A 16,062-nucleotide genomic window follows, 5' to 3' on the forward strand; every position below is an offset into this window, starting at 1 on the left:
CCCCCGCCGGGCTGCAGCGGGTCGGTGCCGGGGGTCGGCGCGGCTCCCTGCAGCCCCGCTGCCCCTTCGCGCACGGGCAGCCCTGGGGATGCTCCTTCCCTGCCTGCAGTCCCCAGGCAGGGGGCCCCGGGGGAGAGGGTGGCTGCAGAGCGGGGTCCTGAGGGCCCCCCCAAAGCACGGGGAGACCCTCTGCTTTCCCTGGCCTGGGAACGGGCAGGTCCTGCTCGGCCCCAGGGAAGAGAAGCTGCTGCAGGCATGAGGTGCCCAGAGCCCAGCACATCACCCGCAGCACGGGGGATCCCGGGGCGCAGAGAAATGCTCGGCACCGCCAGCACATGCCCGGCCACCTCGCCGCACTCCTGCACCCTGGGGAGCCAGGGCTGGGGGCACATGGGGGCCGTAGCACTTGCCAGAGCCTGGCTGGGCACGGCCGAGCCCTTGTAGCATCCCTCTCCGCAGGCTGTGCCTCCTCAGCCCGTGCCAAATCCCCCGCCCCTGGCTGCAGCCCTTGCAGTGGTGTTTCCAGCAGCCCTGAGGGGCAGCAGCTGTCAGAGACCCCCACAGCTGCCCAGGGCTGAAGGCAGGTTGGCAGCACTGATTCCTTCCCAGTGCAGACAGGGAAAACCTCCCTCCTGCTGCGCTGCCAGGCAGGAAAGAAGCAGTGACTGTCCACAATGGGCAGCAGTGCTTGCAGGGGCGACAGTGAGGACCCCACGCAGCAACAGCCAACCTAAGCTCAGGTGCTGTGGGGGGTTTCCAGCCCCTCGTCAGTGATGGGATCACACCTTGCTGCCCTCAGCCCCCTTGGGGCACAGGGCAGGGTGACTATGCCAGTTAGCGAGAAAATGACAGTTTTTCACCACGCAAGGCTCTACTCTGTTCACTGAGCTCTGTGAACTTGCCAGGTAATTATTGTCCACACCCCGATGAGCGCAGTGCTAGGCTGCAGCTCCAGCCTGCACCAGAGCAGCCACTTGGGCTAGAGCTGCCCACAGCAGCATTAGCGAGGGGCCTTTTGGTTCAAATCATCAAGGTTTGGCAGAGTCTGGAAGAGCTTTTACTTCAGGGGACCAGGTAACATCCAGCTCCCAGTGTGACTGCTGACCTCATCCCCCCCGGTCCTGCTCGTACCCCCCACTGCTCCCAGCTGTGTCCCCCAGCTGCCCCCACCAGTGCAGCCCCTCTCACAGCTCGACCTGTCCTCGGTCACCTGCCCTTGGCTTCCCCCTTGGTACAGGCTTGGCCGGGCAGCGAGCAGTCCTGGGCGCTGCAGGACAGCCACCACTGAGTGTCTTGGTGGGAAGTGTCATGTCCCATCTTGGGACCAGGCTGATGGGGGTGCCCCGTGCCAGCCGGTCTTGCTGCCTCGAGGAGTGGGCAGCTCAGTCCGGTGAGCAGAACCTGCTCCTTGCCCCGGCCACACACCCCTGGCCCCTCCACCAGCTGTTGCTTTGTCCCTGCGCTCCTCCAGAGCCAGAGCCCACGGACAGCTGCTGCCGGGGCTCGGCTCCTGGCTGGGGTCCCAGCACGCTCCTGCTCAGGCACCGTCCCCTTCACTTGTTCAAGAGAAGTGCCGGACATGACAGCATCCACGAAACCCACAGCAGTCAACCTGACACTCCCCTTCTACCATCTCTTGCTTTGTCCAGATAAATGAGGTGTTCTAGAGAGGAAGCCACGCCACAAGGCTTCTAGGCCACTGATGTCGCTTACACCTCCACTGTGAGACCATGGCAACTATATACTTAACAAGCAATTGGCCATCACCTGAGGGAGCAAGACAAAGGACTCGGTGAGGACAGACTGACCAAGGTGTAGGTTTGCTGACATTTCCCAGCATCGGTGCGTCTCTGGTCACCTGCACTTCAGGAGCAGCCTGCCTTGGCTCAAAATAGCGAATAAAAGGAAAAAAAGCCTTTACAAACTGCTGCTTTCACTGCTGCAGTTCCCAACTGTCCCAAGTGTCATTAAATGATGTCAATGATCTCGTCTGTTGTTGAAAGCATCCCTGGAGAGCTGCGGATACTCGGAGCAGCCAGCGCGTGGGGCTGGGCTGTTCCTGCCCACCGCAGAGCGGCACCGGCACTGCCGTGGTACCCGTGCTGCTGGCTGCAGAGCACCACGTGCATGACACACACCCAGGATTCAGGGCACTTCCTCATCTCCCAGCTTTTAACTAACAAACCTGAGGACCCATTTGATCTGTGCCAAGAAATGCAGCCCCACAGGGCTGCAGGATTACAGGCTTCCAGGCAGGTGCTAACCCACCCTTGAGCCATTTTCCTTTGGGACAGGGAAACCCAGCTGGGGAGCACTGGCTTCCATGATGCCTACAGCCCATACAGAGGCAAAGGTGAAGCCACGAAATTCCTGAACCCCAGAAAAGCCAGGTCAGAGAACTACCACAGCTTTTAACCCCCAGAGCTGCCTTCACCTCCTTAGACCAGAAGAGACTGGTGGTAGTAAAAGATTCTTTAATCCAACAGCCAGGGACAGGGCGAGATCGATGGCTGGAAGCTGAAGCAAGACCAGTCCAGCCAGGGAAGGTCTGCACTTCGAGAGCATGGTGCATCGACCCCCAGGCTGCTCTCCCCAGGAAATCTCCCCCCTCAGAGCAGCCATCCCCCCACCCCAGGCCAGTGTTAGGGACTGACTGCAGGAAAGCCCAGCCAAGCTGTCTCACCACCGCATTGGTCACTGCTCCGCACCGATGAGGCTGTGCCTGCAGCATGGCTCAGCCTGGGCCTCTCCGAATGGGGGGCAAAGGCCTACCAAAGTGCCGAGCACCCGGAGCAGAAACCCTGCAAGGAGAAGCTGGCTTGTTCTGCCCTGAAGAGGCTGAGGGCGATTACAGCTGCCTGCTTCTCAAAGGGTCATTACAGGGAAGAGAAAGCCAAACTCTTCACCATAGCAGCAGACAATGACCTAAGAGGGTATTGGTCAGGTTGCTTTAGGGGGTTTGCACTGGTCATTAGGCAAAAAAAGTCACCAGGAGGGCACTGCAGCACAGAACGGGTCAGACGCCAGAGAGTTCTGGAAAAAAAAAAAAAAAGCAGCCAACACTTTTCTACCTTTCAGCCAGAGAGAGACGAGGACAGGGGGTGACCACAGGCCCCTGGCCAACAGAGAAGGAAAGGCACGGACACAGGGCAGAGCTGTATGCTGGTTTTTAATGTTCCTAAGAACTAGGAAACAGAAATCAAAAATAGACTTTGCTCTTCTTGATAAAAGTAATAAAATGGTTAGCGGTGTTAAATTAATCCTTACAAAACAAAACCCAAGGAGGTTAAATAAAGCCCGGAGGCTCCGCGTAAAAACCACAACGACTACAAAACAGCTGCAAAGACGTCTTTACACACCAAAGAAACTCCTCTTCTCCGCTCCTCCCCTATACACAGCGTCGGCAAACACGGGACTCACACATGTGGGAAAGAAACACGGATGCGATGGGAGCAGCCCTGCAAGGAGCATGGGCGCCACGGACAGAACTATTTACACTATGGACACGGAGCTGTGCTGGTGCCAGTCCAGCTGCAGGAGCCCCCGGGCTCTGCCCGTCCTTCTCCTGCCAGCGCCAGGCTGCGGCCAGCTGCCGGGGCCCCTCCAGCCACGGCGCTTAGGCGCCGAGCACTCGTGCTTGTCATCCGTCCCTCCATCTGTCCCGCCAACCTTCTGCCCGTGCCTGTGTCCCAGCTCTGGCTGCCCCTTCCCTCGGCGCTCTGGCGTCGAAGGGGCTGCCTGCTCCTCCTGCCGCGCCACGCCGGGTTCCCTTGCCCTCCGGCAAGGGCCACAGCTGAACCTCCTCTCCCTGCCGGCAGCCGGGGGCTCCCCGGCGCTCCTGAGCGGGGGCGGCGTGCAGTTCGCAGAGGAAAGCAGGTGCCGTGGAGCTGCTGCGCAAGAGTCCCCCAGGCCGGTGCTGCGCAGCCAGCAGTCTCTCCACTGCCCCGGCAAGCCTCCTCGGGGCCGCCGGCACCTCCCCTGCCACCTCGCACCTCTGCGTCTTAGTTGGGATTAGTTTCCCGGCTGCTGCTTTGCTCTCGGCCCAGCTCCCGCTCTTTGTCTGCTGTGGAGGAGGAGGAGGAAGAGGATGATGACGAGGAGGAGGACGAGGAGCTAAGGGTCCGGCCTGAATGCTTGTAGGCTGCAACAAGCTCCTGCAGCCGCTCCGGCGTGGGCTCCCACTTGGCAAAACCCGCACTATTCTGCAGGAAGAGGACGGCTGTGTTGTGCACGGCCTTGTAGTACATCTCCTCTCTGCAAGGGAAGACAACAGGCACTCAGCATCTCCCCTGGCCCACCTGCCCAGAAGTCACACAACTGCCACCAGACCCACTTCCCAGCACCCGCCCCTCCTCTTCCTGCATGTCATATTTAGGACAAGTATTCATCTCTGTCCTTTTCTCTCATTATTCTGAGGAAAAGAGCAGGCAGAGTACAGTGTGAGGCATTGCTGAGTAAAGGCAGAGGCTTGCAAACTTTCAGAGTAGAAGCAGAGATGCTGCATAGCCACATAGCTCTCTACCAGCATCTGCAGCAGGACACTGCTGTCCCTGCAGAAGGAGACTCATCACGGTATGGCATCAGTCATAACCAGGTACAGAGAACTTAAGTGTTTAAGCACTTGTTGCTTAAAGTTGCTGTTGCCTGAACTTGCTGCTTAAACAGCAGACCAACGGCCAGCTTGCTCCGCTGAGGACTAAGGTCCTACCTGCCCCTTGCTTCTGCTTCCCCTCACGTGACACCGAATTGCTGCAGCATTCAGCAGCCCAGGAAACGCTGCTCAGCTGGCTCACCAGATCGGAGGGCTGGCAGAGCAGCACAGATGATCACCACAGGACCACATGTATGACCTGTTCAGACTGGACTTGTACCCACAGGATACACCACTCGCAAGCTTTTTGTTAGTGAAATACCCTGGTAGTCATTAAACGAACGTGAAATTCACAACACTCTGTATGCCTATCTTAAAATCCAGGGTGATTATGCGCTGTGTTTCTCCTTGCCTGCTCCCTACCTCCCATTGATTTCAACTTGGAATAAGATACGTCTGCCATACAGCTTCAGAAACGCATTCCCAGAAGGACCCGAGAAAAAGGCCTACTTTTTGCAGACATGCTGAGACCCGCTGCGGTATTCGTGATCAAAGGCTGGCAGGATAAGCTGGTGTCGCTTGAACTTGCTCTGCTCCATGCGGGTCAGGGCTGGCGTAGGAGGGTCCCGCCACTCAGGGATGAAGACGATAAAGGAGAGAGGCTCACTGGAGTTCTCCAGCAGTTTCTAGTTCAACAAGAAAATGAACCACCTCAGTGCTGGCTGAGCAACGACATGTCTAATGAGTCCTACGGAAAGGAAACACTTCTGCTTCTACAGTGGTGCCGCAGCAATCACCATCGTTTGCCTTCTGCATTACAGCCCTGCTGCGAGGGCACGGGAGCAGTGGTGAGAAGAGAACTGACTGCACAGCTCCAGTCAGAACAACTCCACAGGTCAGTGAACATACCTCAAAGTGAGAGACCATGGCATCCATCAGCTCCTCACAGAACGGAGGATTTGCCTCAAAAGAGCCACTTATAGGGAAGAAATCCAGGCACGGGCTGCAGGAAAAAGGCAAAGATCTCTATCAGAGAGGCTAGAATTCTTATTTTCACACCTTAAAAAGCATCCCTTTCCTCAGAACAGGTAGTCATACTCTCAGAAAGCCTAAACCCCCAGCAGTACAGGGCCTGCTGCTTCTAACAGCAGGACTGATCACTGGGGACACACTCCACCTGTAGTCACTGAAGGCGACTGCTGATTCAAGCTGACTCCTCGACGACCCAGGTCTCCCATTCTTCAGAACAAGGGCAAGCGCTGGCAGACCTATAAACTGCGTTACTCCAGGGAGCAGAGCCCTCTAACTAGACTAACAACACACTCCTGACTGTTTCACAGCCAGTCTGTGTCCACTCATTGCCTTTAGGCAGGCCTGAAGTACACACCCTTCTGAGCAGACATCACACAACTGGCTACCGCCCTGAACGCACAGACACGTCAGCCTGTCTTGAGTCATCGCACGTGCACGCACCCACACAGAAACACGGCAAAGGCACCGGAACGTAAGACTCACCCCCTGGATCCAAAATACCCGTCTGTATCCAAGAAGGCCGAACAGTACTGTTTAAAATAGCAATTCAGGGGCGAGGCAAAGCATTCAAAACTCACTCCAAAGAGCTTGTGGAGGGCTTCGAAGATGTGCACGGGAAGTGCCCCTTGCAGGCCAGTTCCTTCGTACAGACCCACACCGAACATCATCTGAGGAGAGCAAACCCTGGTGAGCCATGCCTGCACTCACTGTTCCTGCTGCTCCCTTCACTGACCACAGACTCAGGGCCATATGTCCATGCACCCACTCCTCTAGGTATACAGGGCCCCCTCATCCTTTCTCAAATTCATGTAGGTCCCCTGCATGTACCAAGAATGTTCTTTAGATATTTCATCCAACTCGGGCCCCACAAACCAACTGTCAATTTTCACATATATCCCCCATGAACCTTCAGCTGCTCCTCAAGAGTCAAGAACTACTGAAGGTCTCTTTCATAAAAATTTATCTTTACCCCCACTGAGGTCTCCTGCCAAGATCACAGTTGCTCCCCAGACCACAGTCCTATCTCAAAACTCTGGGAGCAGACATCGGAGCCAGTTTAAACCCTATTTTGCATCAGGCTCCCAGAGCGGTGGACCTCCCCCAGAGCAGAGACAGTAAGTTCACTTCCCCACTATTACTAAGGCTTTCTGATGTACAACCCCTGTGACAAGACAGTACCTGATATCGGCGGAGAAGGCACCAAACCCTGGGCAGAAACTTTTCAAAGCCAGAGTCATCAATGCAACTGTACCGATAGAGAAGCCACTGGAAGAGAAAGCCCAGCCATTAAACACAAACAGAATCAACAAAGATAAGACAGTACACAAACATACCATGACATGGAGAGGGACACTGGTGAACAAACAGGAGCAGGTGGGGCTCTGCATGGAGGCTTGTCAGCACATCTGCTTTTACCATATGAATGAAGTGCGAGCTCTTTACTAGCATGAATGAATGTACCGCATAAGCAAGCATCTCTCAGCAAGGGCTGCCCTGCTGCGAGTATGACCATACTTGCAGCACAGTACATATCCGAAACATACACACAACACCTTGTAAGTATTCCCAGCAGAAGCCTGACCCTGACTAAGTTGAAAGTAGCTGTCCTCATTTCTGCTACAATTAGGGCACTGTCTGACAGTCTCCGCCAGGTCAGCACTCCATCCCTCTGCACAGTCCCTCCTCTCAGAGGACAAGGAGAAATGAAATCTCCCACTAAAGAGCCGTTTGTGACAAGTCACTGTCGTGGTTTCGGCTGGGATAGAGTTAATTTACTTCCTAGTAGCTGGTATAGTGTTATATTTTTAATTTAGTGTGAGAATAATGTCGGTAACACACTGCTGTTTTTAGTTGTTGCTAAGTAGAGTTTATACTAAGTCAAGGATTTTTCAGCTTCTCATGCCCAGCCAGCAAGAAGGCTGGAGGGGCACAAGAATTTGAGAGGGGACACAGCCAGGATAGCTGACACAAACTGGCCAATGGGGTATTCCATACCATGTGATGTCAAGCCCAGTATATAAACTGGGGGGAGTTGGTGTGGGGCGGGGCAGATCGCTGCTCGGGAACTAAACGGACATTGGTCGGCAAGTGGTGAGCAATTGCATTGTACATCAATTGTTTTGTATATTCTAATTCTTTTATTATTATTGTCATTTTATTGTTATTATTATCATTAGTTTCTTCCTTTCTGTTCTATTAAGCTGTTCTTATCTCAACCCACGAGTTTCACTTTTTTTCAATTCTCTCCCCCAGCCCCCTGTGAGGGGAGTGAGCGAGCAGCTGTGTGGGGCTCAGTTGCCAGCTGGGGTTAAACCACGACCGTCATGCAGGACTGGCAGTCAGCCCTTACCAGCTTGCTGAAGTAGTTGCGGCTCACTTTCACCATCTCCCCCTTGTACCGCACACATGCCACGTTGTTTTCCATGTGCATTTCCACACTGGGGAGTGGTGGGGAGGGGATGGCCAGTCTCACTGGGTAACAGTATACGAGCCTGTCCTGGACTTCAGGAGCTTCTACCTCAGCTACAGAGAACAAAGAGAAAGGCAGCCCATTAGAATCCAAGGACGTTTGGGAGAGATCTTCCTTCCACCTCAAAACATGCAGCGACAGGAATAGGGCTAAAGAGCAGAGTGGTCCCCTCAAAAACACCACGGTGGTCCTTCACAGATCTCGTGGACAGCTACCTAGGTTCAGAGCTGATTCCCTAAATTAATTCCATCACCCACTGCCAGAGCACAGAGAGGACCCATTTCACAGTATTTCCTCATCTCTAACACAGCAGACCTGTAGACCGCACACAACCATCATCATGAGGCATGTTCCAGACAAGTAAAACACTTTCCTTGTTCCTACTGTTACTGTTTCAGTTTGCCCCAAGCTCATCCAAAGCACAATAAATATTTCCAGGCTGTCAAGCGCAGGAGGCAAAGGAATCTTCCTGCCACCCTGTGGTTACCCGTTGCAGACAGCAGCTTAGCTTTGGCTTCAGCGGGAAAAAAGAGAGCTCATGGGAAAGATCAGTCAGAAGGAGTCAGAGATTCAACAGGGTGGGAAGACAAGCAGCAAAAACAAGCAGCAAAAGGCAGACACTGGGGTCTAAAGAAGGGAGTCTGAGGAGAGCTAGGACCCAAAAAGGAAAAGGACTACAGAACCGTGATGAAAGAAGCAGGGACTACAGAAGAAGGAAAAGGCGACTAGAGGCAGAAGTACAGACATAAACTAGGAAGAAAGAACAGAGCAAAGTTCAAGGAACATGAATCTTCTGCTAGGAAAGAAGAAGCGTGCACAGTGACATGCCAGTAGGCAGAGGAGTGCAGAAGGTGCTCCGAACCCAAGAATTGTGGCAAAGGAGAATATAGGGAGGGAGAGGGCGCTTGGCATTAGGAAGGGGATTGTCAGCTGTCTCCAGGAATTCCTGAAGAAGCAGAGCAAAAAAACATGGTCCAGGGAAATGAACTAATGCCCTGTCCAGTGTGGTCAGCTCCTAACAAGCTACTTAATCCTGACAAATCATACATTTATGATATTTGACATTACAGCCAGTTACAGTACCTGATGAAAGACACCTTGCCACTGCACAGGCACTGTGTGACTCTGTCAGCTAAGACCTATGCTAGACTGGCTATTTCTGACTCGCTTCAACCCTGTGGACTCAGAGCAGCCCTCTCAACAGGTGATGCTATTTGAATGGGGACAGGCCAGAGTGCATTGCTTTTAAGTTGCAGTGCTGTAGCCCTATAGCTCTTCAGAGCTGACTGCGTACCAGATATATTGTTCTCTTTGAGTATGGCAAGATGCTTCTCCCGGATCCGCTTGACGTATTCAAGGGATATGTAGTAAATCTTACTGCAGATGCCTTCAACAGAGTCCTTTGCTGCAGCAGACACATGGGGCCCACATTGTTTGCGTAAGTGCTCCAGGCGGTCCTGCAGAACCAGAGAACCAGAGTCCCTTATACAACCCGCCATTGGACTTCCCCAGAGGCATGCACAGTCTCCATGCTGCTGTCACTCCCATTTCACAAAGCAAAGGAAAGCAATTGCAGCCTTCTCCAGAAGGACCTTTATCTGGCCCCAACACGCCCCCCATCCTTTCCCTGGCTCCCTGCGCACAGCTGCACAAGCAGAGGGATACTGACCATGTAGTCCTCCTTAGAGGCAGAATGGTCCCGTCGCAGCCAGCTGAAGGTGTCCTCCACGTTCCACTTCACCACCTTCCTGCTGTCTGGTGAAGCACTCCTGCACAAAGTGGAGAAGCAAAATTGAACCCATGGCTGCATGGCAATATATATTCCATCCCACCGCAACCGTTTTCTGTCAGTGGGGGAACACAGCTGCTGACACTTCCTCAAGGCCCCATCCTGTCACTCTGCTCCAGGCCCCACTCTGTCACCCCGCCCCAGGCCTCCTCTGGAAAGTGCTTCCAGACATTTCTATGACTAGGGACTGCCATGCTCTCTCCAAAACACAGCGTAGCTGTTTGCTGTCATCTCTGCAACAGGAGAGGCAGATAAAGCATTTATCTACCATGGAAATGGTCCACTTTGATCCTGCCTCTCATTTTCAAATGCAGCCACTGCTAGGAGCTTGTGACTGAGAAAACTACCCCGTTAACAAGCTTTTTATTTTCCCCACAAGGCTATCTTCCTCAATTCTGTCCTGTGGCAGAACTTGTCAGAAAAATCATACATGGTATAATAAAATACCATTGTAAGCTTGCTGCTCTTTAATAGCAGTGCGTGCCCAAGCACTCCTGTTTATTTTCTCAGGGATAAATGACGGAAGGCATTCCACGTCCAGTATTTCACAGATTCTCACTTGTCTCTGCATATATTCAGCTTCCCAACATTAGATTTTACTCTAACATTACTATCAAAGGATGCCTCCAGCACTGTTGTTTTTCTTCTCTACATTCCTAACCTTGCTTTTCCTCAGTAAGATGATGACCAATGCTGAATAAGGTGGGATGCAGCAGCCCCTTCTGAAAGTCCCTATCACCCGTTTCTCTTTTCTGAACATGACAGCACTGTAAGAGGAACTCCCACCTGGATTCAATCAGCCGTTTCGCAGCCTCGGCATACTTGAAGAGCAGTCTCTTGGCTTCCTCCCGGAACTTGATTCTGGATAACCTGAGGAAAGTTTAAATTACATGCATCAGTTCCACAGCTGCCATGAAGGCATGGAGGCCAGGTCCAGTTCCCAAGCTTTACATCACCAGCACCCTACCACTTCACCAGCAAAAGTACAACACAAAAGCACAGAACCGTGGCTGTTAAATCACTGGACCAAACCGATACAAAAACATCCCAGCAAGGTGCCCTGTCTTTGAACAGTACCTGATGGGAATGTCATTCATGATCTCTCTGAACATGGAAGGAGACACTACTGGCTCGCAGTCACTAGGTAAAAGAGGATCTGTCCCTTTATCAACCACCTTCCTCTCCAACATCCAGCGATTAAAGGACTCCCTTGGGGGGTCAATCCCTGGAGAAGCACAGAAAAAGGATCTAATCAATACAATAAAGAGATGCCCAGAAGCTCCGCTGAGGATCATCACATTAGAGTTCTGCCAAACAAGTTCACAACCAACAATGTCGCAGAGAGCATAACCATCACAAAAAGAGATCACAAGGACAAGACAGACATAAACCAGAAGGAAGAACACCACAGTACTGCAGGATTGATAAGACAAATAAGGGGAGCCCAACAGAAACTTACCTTCTCGTTGCTGGCAGAGCTCACGATAATGTTGCCGCAGCTTGAGAATGAGCTGGGACCGAAGCAGCTCCACCTCAGGGTGTGGAGAAAGCACTTCAGATGGTGCTCTCTGCTTAATCACTGCATTTGTCTGAATATCCAGGTCCCAATATACTCTACGGCAGAAGCAAATGTTGTCAGGAGGGCCAGATCATTGGCTTATTATCAAATATTACTTCTAAAGATGCTTCCTTGGGCTGTTTCACCAGCCAGGAAAATTGAACTATCAAGACTCCTTGCAAAGCTATAAGGGGGTGTCATGTCCCTCAGGTTCTTCTTCAAAGATGTCTAGAAAACCAGGTGTCTCTAACCTACCACCAAGAAAAGAAGACAAATGGAGACAACTCACTCAGTTGGTCGTAAAAGAGCTGCCTGCTGTTTATCTTCAGGTGAAACACACCATGCCTTCAAAACAGAGGTTCCTGGAATACTGGGAGAGCTGGGCACTGGCTGAGCAGCTGGGTTCCCTGGGACGTCCGCCTGGGCATGTAAAAGATGAATTACTGCCCCACAGAGACAGGTAAAGGGGAAGCAGCCCAATATACCTAACAATCCTGCACCAGTACACCACTCAGGATACCCCCATGAATTGCTAGAGCACATTTTGCCTGCTGTTGGCATAAGTCAACATGGACATGGAAGCTAACATGTTTCTCAGTCATAATCTGTTATCTCCCAACTCCCATACCACACCTCAGGCTCTAAGAGAGAAATGACAACTTGGCAGGACCTGAGTCTGCTTCCACTTTCGTACTTTCCGAGTGTCAGCTGTCACAGTTTGAGTTATACTAGGGTGGCCTGACCTTGTGCAGTTCAAAAAAACACAGGTCCAAGCTCCAGACCCCCTAGGTTTCAGTTTGAACAATATCCATAAGCGTATTTGTTTCACAGCACTAGACCCACCTTGGGCTTTTTCACACTGTTGCCACTTGGTGGAACCTCCTCAGAGAATCTCCTCTTTCTTTGCTTGCTCTCCACAGAGGTATCTATCATCCCACCTTCCAGTGGCATTGGAGCCGCATTCAATCCCAGAGGGTCTGACTACAAGCATCCAAACAACAGCACATTAGTTCATCAGCTGCCACCACCAAGTCCCCGACAAAGGCAATAAGCCCTCTTAACTTCCCATTTCACTGTCACAGGTTCCCACATGGGTGGAAGTAAGGACACCAATACTCACACCTACAGAAAGCTAAAAAATTCTGTTCTAGACCTGTGTCTGTATGCTTTTTTTTAAGACTTAGATGTGAAAAATGCAACACAATTCCCCCAGGTTGAGTGTTCTATGAGCAGTGCACTACACCCAGGACAGCACTACCTGAGCGTGCACCTGAAAGAGGAACATTTCATCAGAACCAAGTCAGACGATGGACTTAGCGAACAGTTCTGAAGGCAGAGAAGACCCTCCCACATGTGCAATCTGAAGTCCACATGGCATCTGCCCCTGCAGAATATCCCAGTATTGGCACACTCCCCTCAGAGATGAGGGCTTACTTACAATGACATCGTGCTGTCCTAGAACAGGCATTTCCCACAGAGACTGGTTAGTGAAGCGATTGAAGTAGTAAGGGCGATTCTCCCTCTTGCTCCAGCACTTCTCCCAGCCAGCCTGCACCAGCTCATCTGAGAAGACAGCGAGAGTCAGGAGAGGAGCAGTCCTGAACAACAGCCTTGCTCTTCAGGTCCCCATCACTGCCACAGCACACTCTGAAACATGCATCATTCCTAGCCTCCCTCAGTGGCCTCACTTCACCTTCTCTCCCCTGCTACCAGGGCCCTGCAGAACTCCATGCTGGGCCTTCCCAAAAGCAGAGTCAGTACCTGGCAGGTCCTGTACCAGTCGCATAGGTTTGGGGGAGCTGGGCTGGTTCTGGTTGGAGGTGCCAGGTGAGTGACTCATGAGAGATGCTTCCTCCGCAGGGCTTCCGTGATTCTCATTGGCCATTTCTCAGCAACCACACTAGAAAAAAGTAGACATAAAATCCATGTTACAGCAGGAAAGATCCCAGATCCGCTTGGCCCACTCAGCTGTGGCACTACAGGTTTGTTCTGACAATAAAACAGGGTTTGAACCAGTACACACGAAACAGCACCTAAGCCCTGAAAAGCACCTGTTATCCTAGATACAACTGGTGAGGAGGAATGCCGAGCTTTAAATGGTGTCAACCAGAGAGTTCTTAAGGCCAGCATTCAAAATACTCACTTTTCAGCTAGATCTCTCCTAAGAGTGCAGCGTCTGGTCCCATACATCAGGACTGAGAGCATAAAAAATAAAACACACTCCTCTGTGAACATGTACCACCTTCTGCCACGCTAATACTACTAGCCATATCTGATCTGTTATCCTCAGAGACAGTTTAAATCAACATTTACACACACATTAACTGCACGTAATTTAAACAAAAGGCTCTTATTAAAAAAATTCTGCTATATAAAATAGCCCTAGTGCTTCACTAGTAACAACTTCTGTGGTTCAGAGAACCACAGGCTAGGAGTGGGGAACTCCCGAACTACTTTCCTCAGTATGTCCCAGGCCCAGACTAGCTGTCAAGCCTCAGCCAGGCTGTTTTAGCCTTTGGTACTTTTTCATCTGCATGACAACAGTTATGCAAAAGAAGGTCCGTTGAAACAATAAAGCTCCCCTTAATCATAATTTAATGTTGCCAGCTGGAGAGAAAAATAGCCAGGCTTTTCCTTTCTTAGTCACCATTCTTTCCCCCCAGGGAAGTTTCTGAAACAGCACTGCAGATTGCTCTTCTCTGGCAGCCCTAAATACAGTGGCAATGAACTAGGGGGAAACAAGGCATTTTAAATAATTACCATCTACTTCAGTTACTTAACTCTATTCAGGCCTTTGGAGACACCCTACACAACATCTAAGTTAGGGCTGCAGTAGCACAATCTTGGATACAGAAGCGTGTTCTTTAACTGAACACCACAGTAGCCCCAGCAGCAAGCTCCCTTGTATAGCATCTCTTAAGTACAAACTCTGGTTTGGTTTGCAGGCTAAGTTATTTGGATTTATTCACCTTTGCTCCCATTCCTGTCCGTAAAAACTCTGCTGGCTATTTCAGAAGAGCAGAATGGTAGGAGCCAACAACTATCAAACGTTAGCAGGCACTAGCTAAGCAAGCTGTCTATAGTACTGGTTGCAGAATCTGCGATGCAGGCCAGCGCTGAGGAACTTGACCCTTTCAGCACCTTGGAAGATGTTTCCATCCTTCCAGCCAGGGCCAGCAAGGAAAGCTGTGGGACACTGCAGAAACCTGGAGCTTTGGTCACTGCTCAGAACTCGGCAGATAACAATAACCAAGCCCACAGGCAAAAGCGTCTGCTACAGAGCGTACCAATGCAACCACAGAGGGACTTTAATCGCCTCAGCAGGTGAGCGTTGCGCAATATTTGTTTACTCACACTTCCTCCTGAACTCCAACCCCACTGTGCCCTCTACAGTCACTTCACTTCAGCTAGCTACCAGAAGGGCAGCAAAGTTAGCCCAGCCAACAGCAGCAGCTCAGACTCGCCTCGGGGCCGTCAGTGCAAGGAAGCACATGGGAGCCCAGGGCTGCAAGGCAGGAGCCTCACCAGGCAGTACTGCAGGTGCAGTAACTTTTGAAGGATGTGTTTAGCCCCTCCTCCTTACACTAAAACCGTATTTGCACATGCAGGTGCTGATGTGTCCTGCACATTACGCCGACAACACATTATAATGAACTGGTATGCACTGACAGGACCAGACCTCCCAAAGTGAGCCAAGGATGTATTTCAAGAAGTTACAGATAGTGCTAGGTATCAAGATCTTCCTAGACTGGATAGCACACGCCAGCTGCAGTGACTTGCCAGCATTTTTCACCACTGATCACTCAGATCGGCTGTCAAACAGGGTTCGCTGTTTTTGCCTTCTCCCATGTAGGGATAGACTAGGATGGTGGAAGTAGACAAGAAGCTTTTATCACTCGATCAGTGTTGATGAGTATTAAATTCAAGTACCCTTAATGGCTGGGAAAAGGAAAAAAGCAAACTAACAGGAATCCTGACAGAAGCAACTCTACTTTTATGTAACTAGTATTGGGACTTAAGACAGTGAAAGGGACCCAGAGTAAGCATTTTATGGTGATTACGGTAATGTTTTTATACACCATGGCAATGCATACAGTACTTCACAGACACAGTAGAACGCTGTCCCTGCCCAGAGAGCTTACAACCTAGAAGCAGCAGCACAACCAGAGAGACCACAGCAAGGTGGAAGAAGACACAAAGTAAAGAAGTACAGCAAACAGGATCATTATTTGTTTCCATTTCACCGAGGTAGGATTTTACACAGGACAACAGCAAATGCAGACAAAGGAGAGCAGTGACAGCCCCCCGGGACACTGCAAGGTTCTCCCCCATCCCAGAGCCACGGCTGCTTCAGGAGGCTGGAAGCCAGGCCACCGCCTCCCTCCGTCGGTCCTTCTCCCTTTCCCCAGAGCCAGCCCTTGCGCCTGGCCAGGCGGGACAGGGGCTGAGCAGAGCACAGAGCTCCCGAGGCGGCACGCACACCTGCGGCGAGCGCGCCGGGGACCGAGGGAAAGCATGCTGCCGGGCAGCGCGGAGGCAGCTCCCGGGGCTGCCCTCCCGGAGGCGGCGACGGGACGGAGCTCCTCGGCGCGGCGGGCCGGGACCGGCGGGCAGCCACGGGC

The 16,062-nt window shown here is 51.9% G+C and overlaps 1 protein-coding gene across 1 annotated transcript; it reads right to left on the minus strand.

Moving 5' to 3' along the window:
* Window positions 1–3,151: 3,151 nt before the first annotated feature.
* PCIF1 (PDX1 C-terminal inhibiting factor 1) lies at window positions 3,152–16,020 on the minus strand. The gene is made up of 16 exons (XM_010569355.1): window positions 15,923–16,020; window positions 13,202–13,340; window positions 12,879–13,003; window positions 12,284–12,421; window positions 11,730–11,860; window positions 11,342–11,496; window positions 10,960–11,107; window positions 10,669–10,752; window positions 9,763–9,862; window positions 9,388–9,550; window positions 7,974–8,146; window positions 6,803–6,889; window positions 6,107–6,291; window positions 5,501–5,594; window positions 5,102–5,277; window positions 3,152–4,254 (listed from the first exon to the last, which is right to left on the minus strand). Exons 2-16 carry the CDS (start codon window positions 13,323–13,325, stop codon window positions 4,002–4,004), a joined length of 2,136 nt encoding a protein of 711 aa, XP_010567657.1. The 5' UTR covers window positions 13,326–13,340; window positions 15,923–16,020; the 3' UTR covers window positions 3,152–4,001.
* Between the last annotated feature and the right edge of the window lie 42 nt (window positions 16,021–16,062).

Source organism: Haliaeetus leucocephalus, unplaced genomic scaffold, assembly GCF_000737465.1.
Source record: "Haliaeetus leucocephalus isolate CR32 unplaced genomic scaffold, Haliaeetus_leucocephalus-4.0 Scaffold273, whole genome shotgun sequence".
Taxonomy (NCBI): Eukaryota; Metazoa; Chordata; class Aves; order Accipitriformes; family Accipitridae; genus Haliaeetus; species Haliaeetus leucocephalus.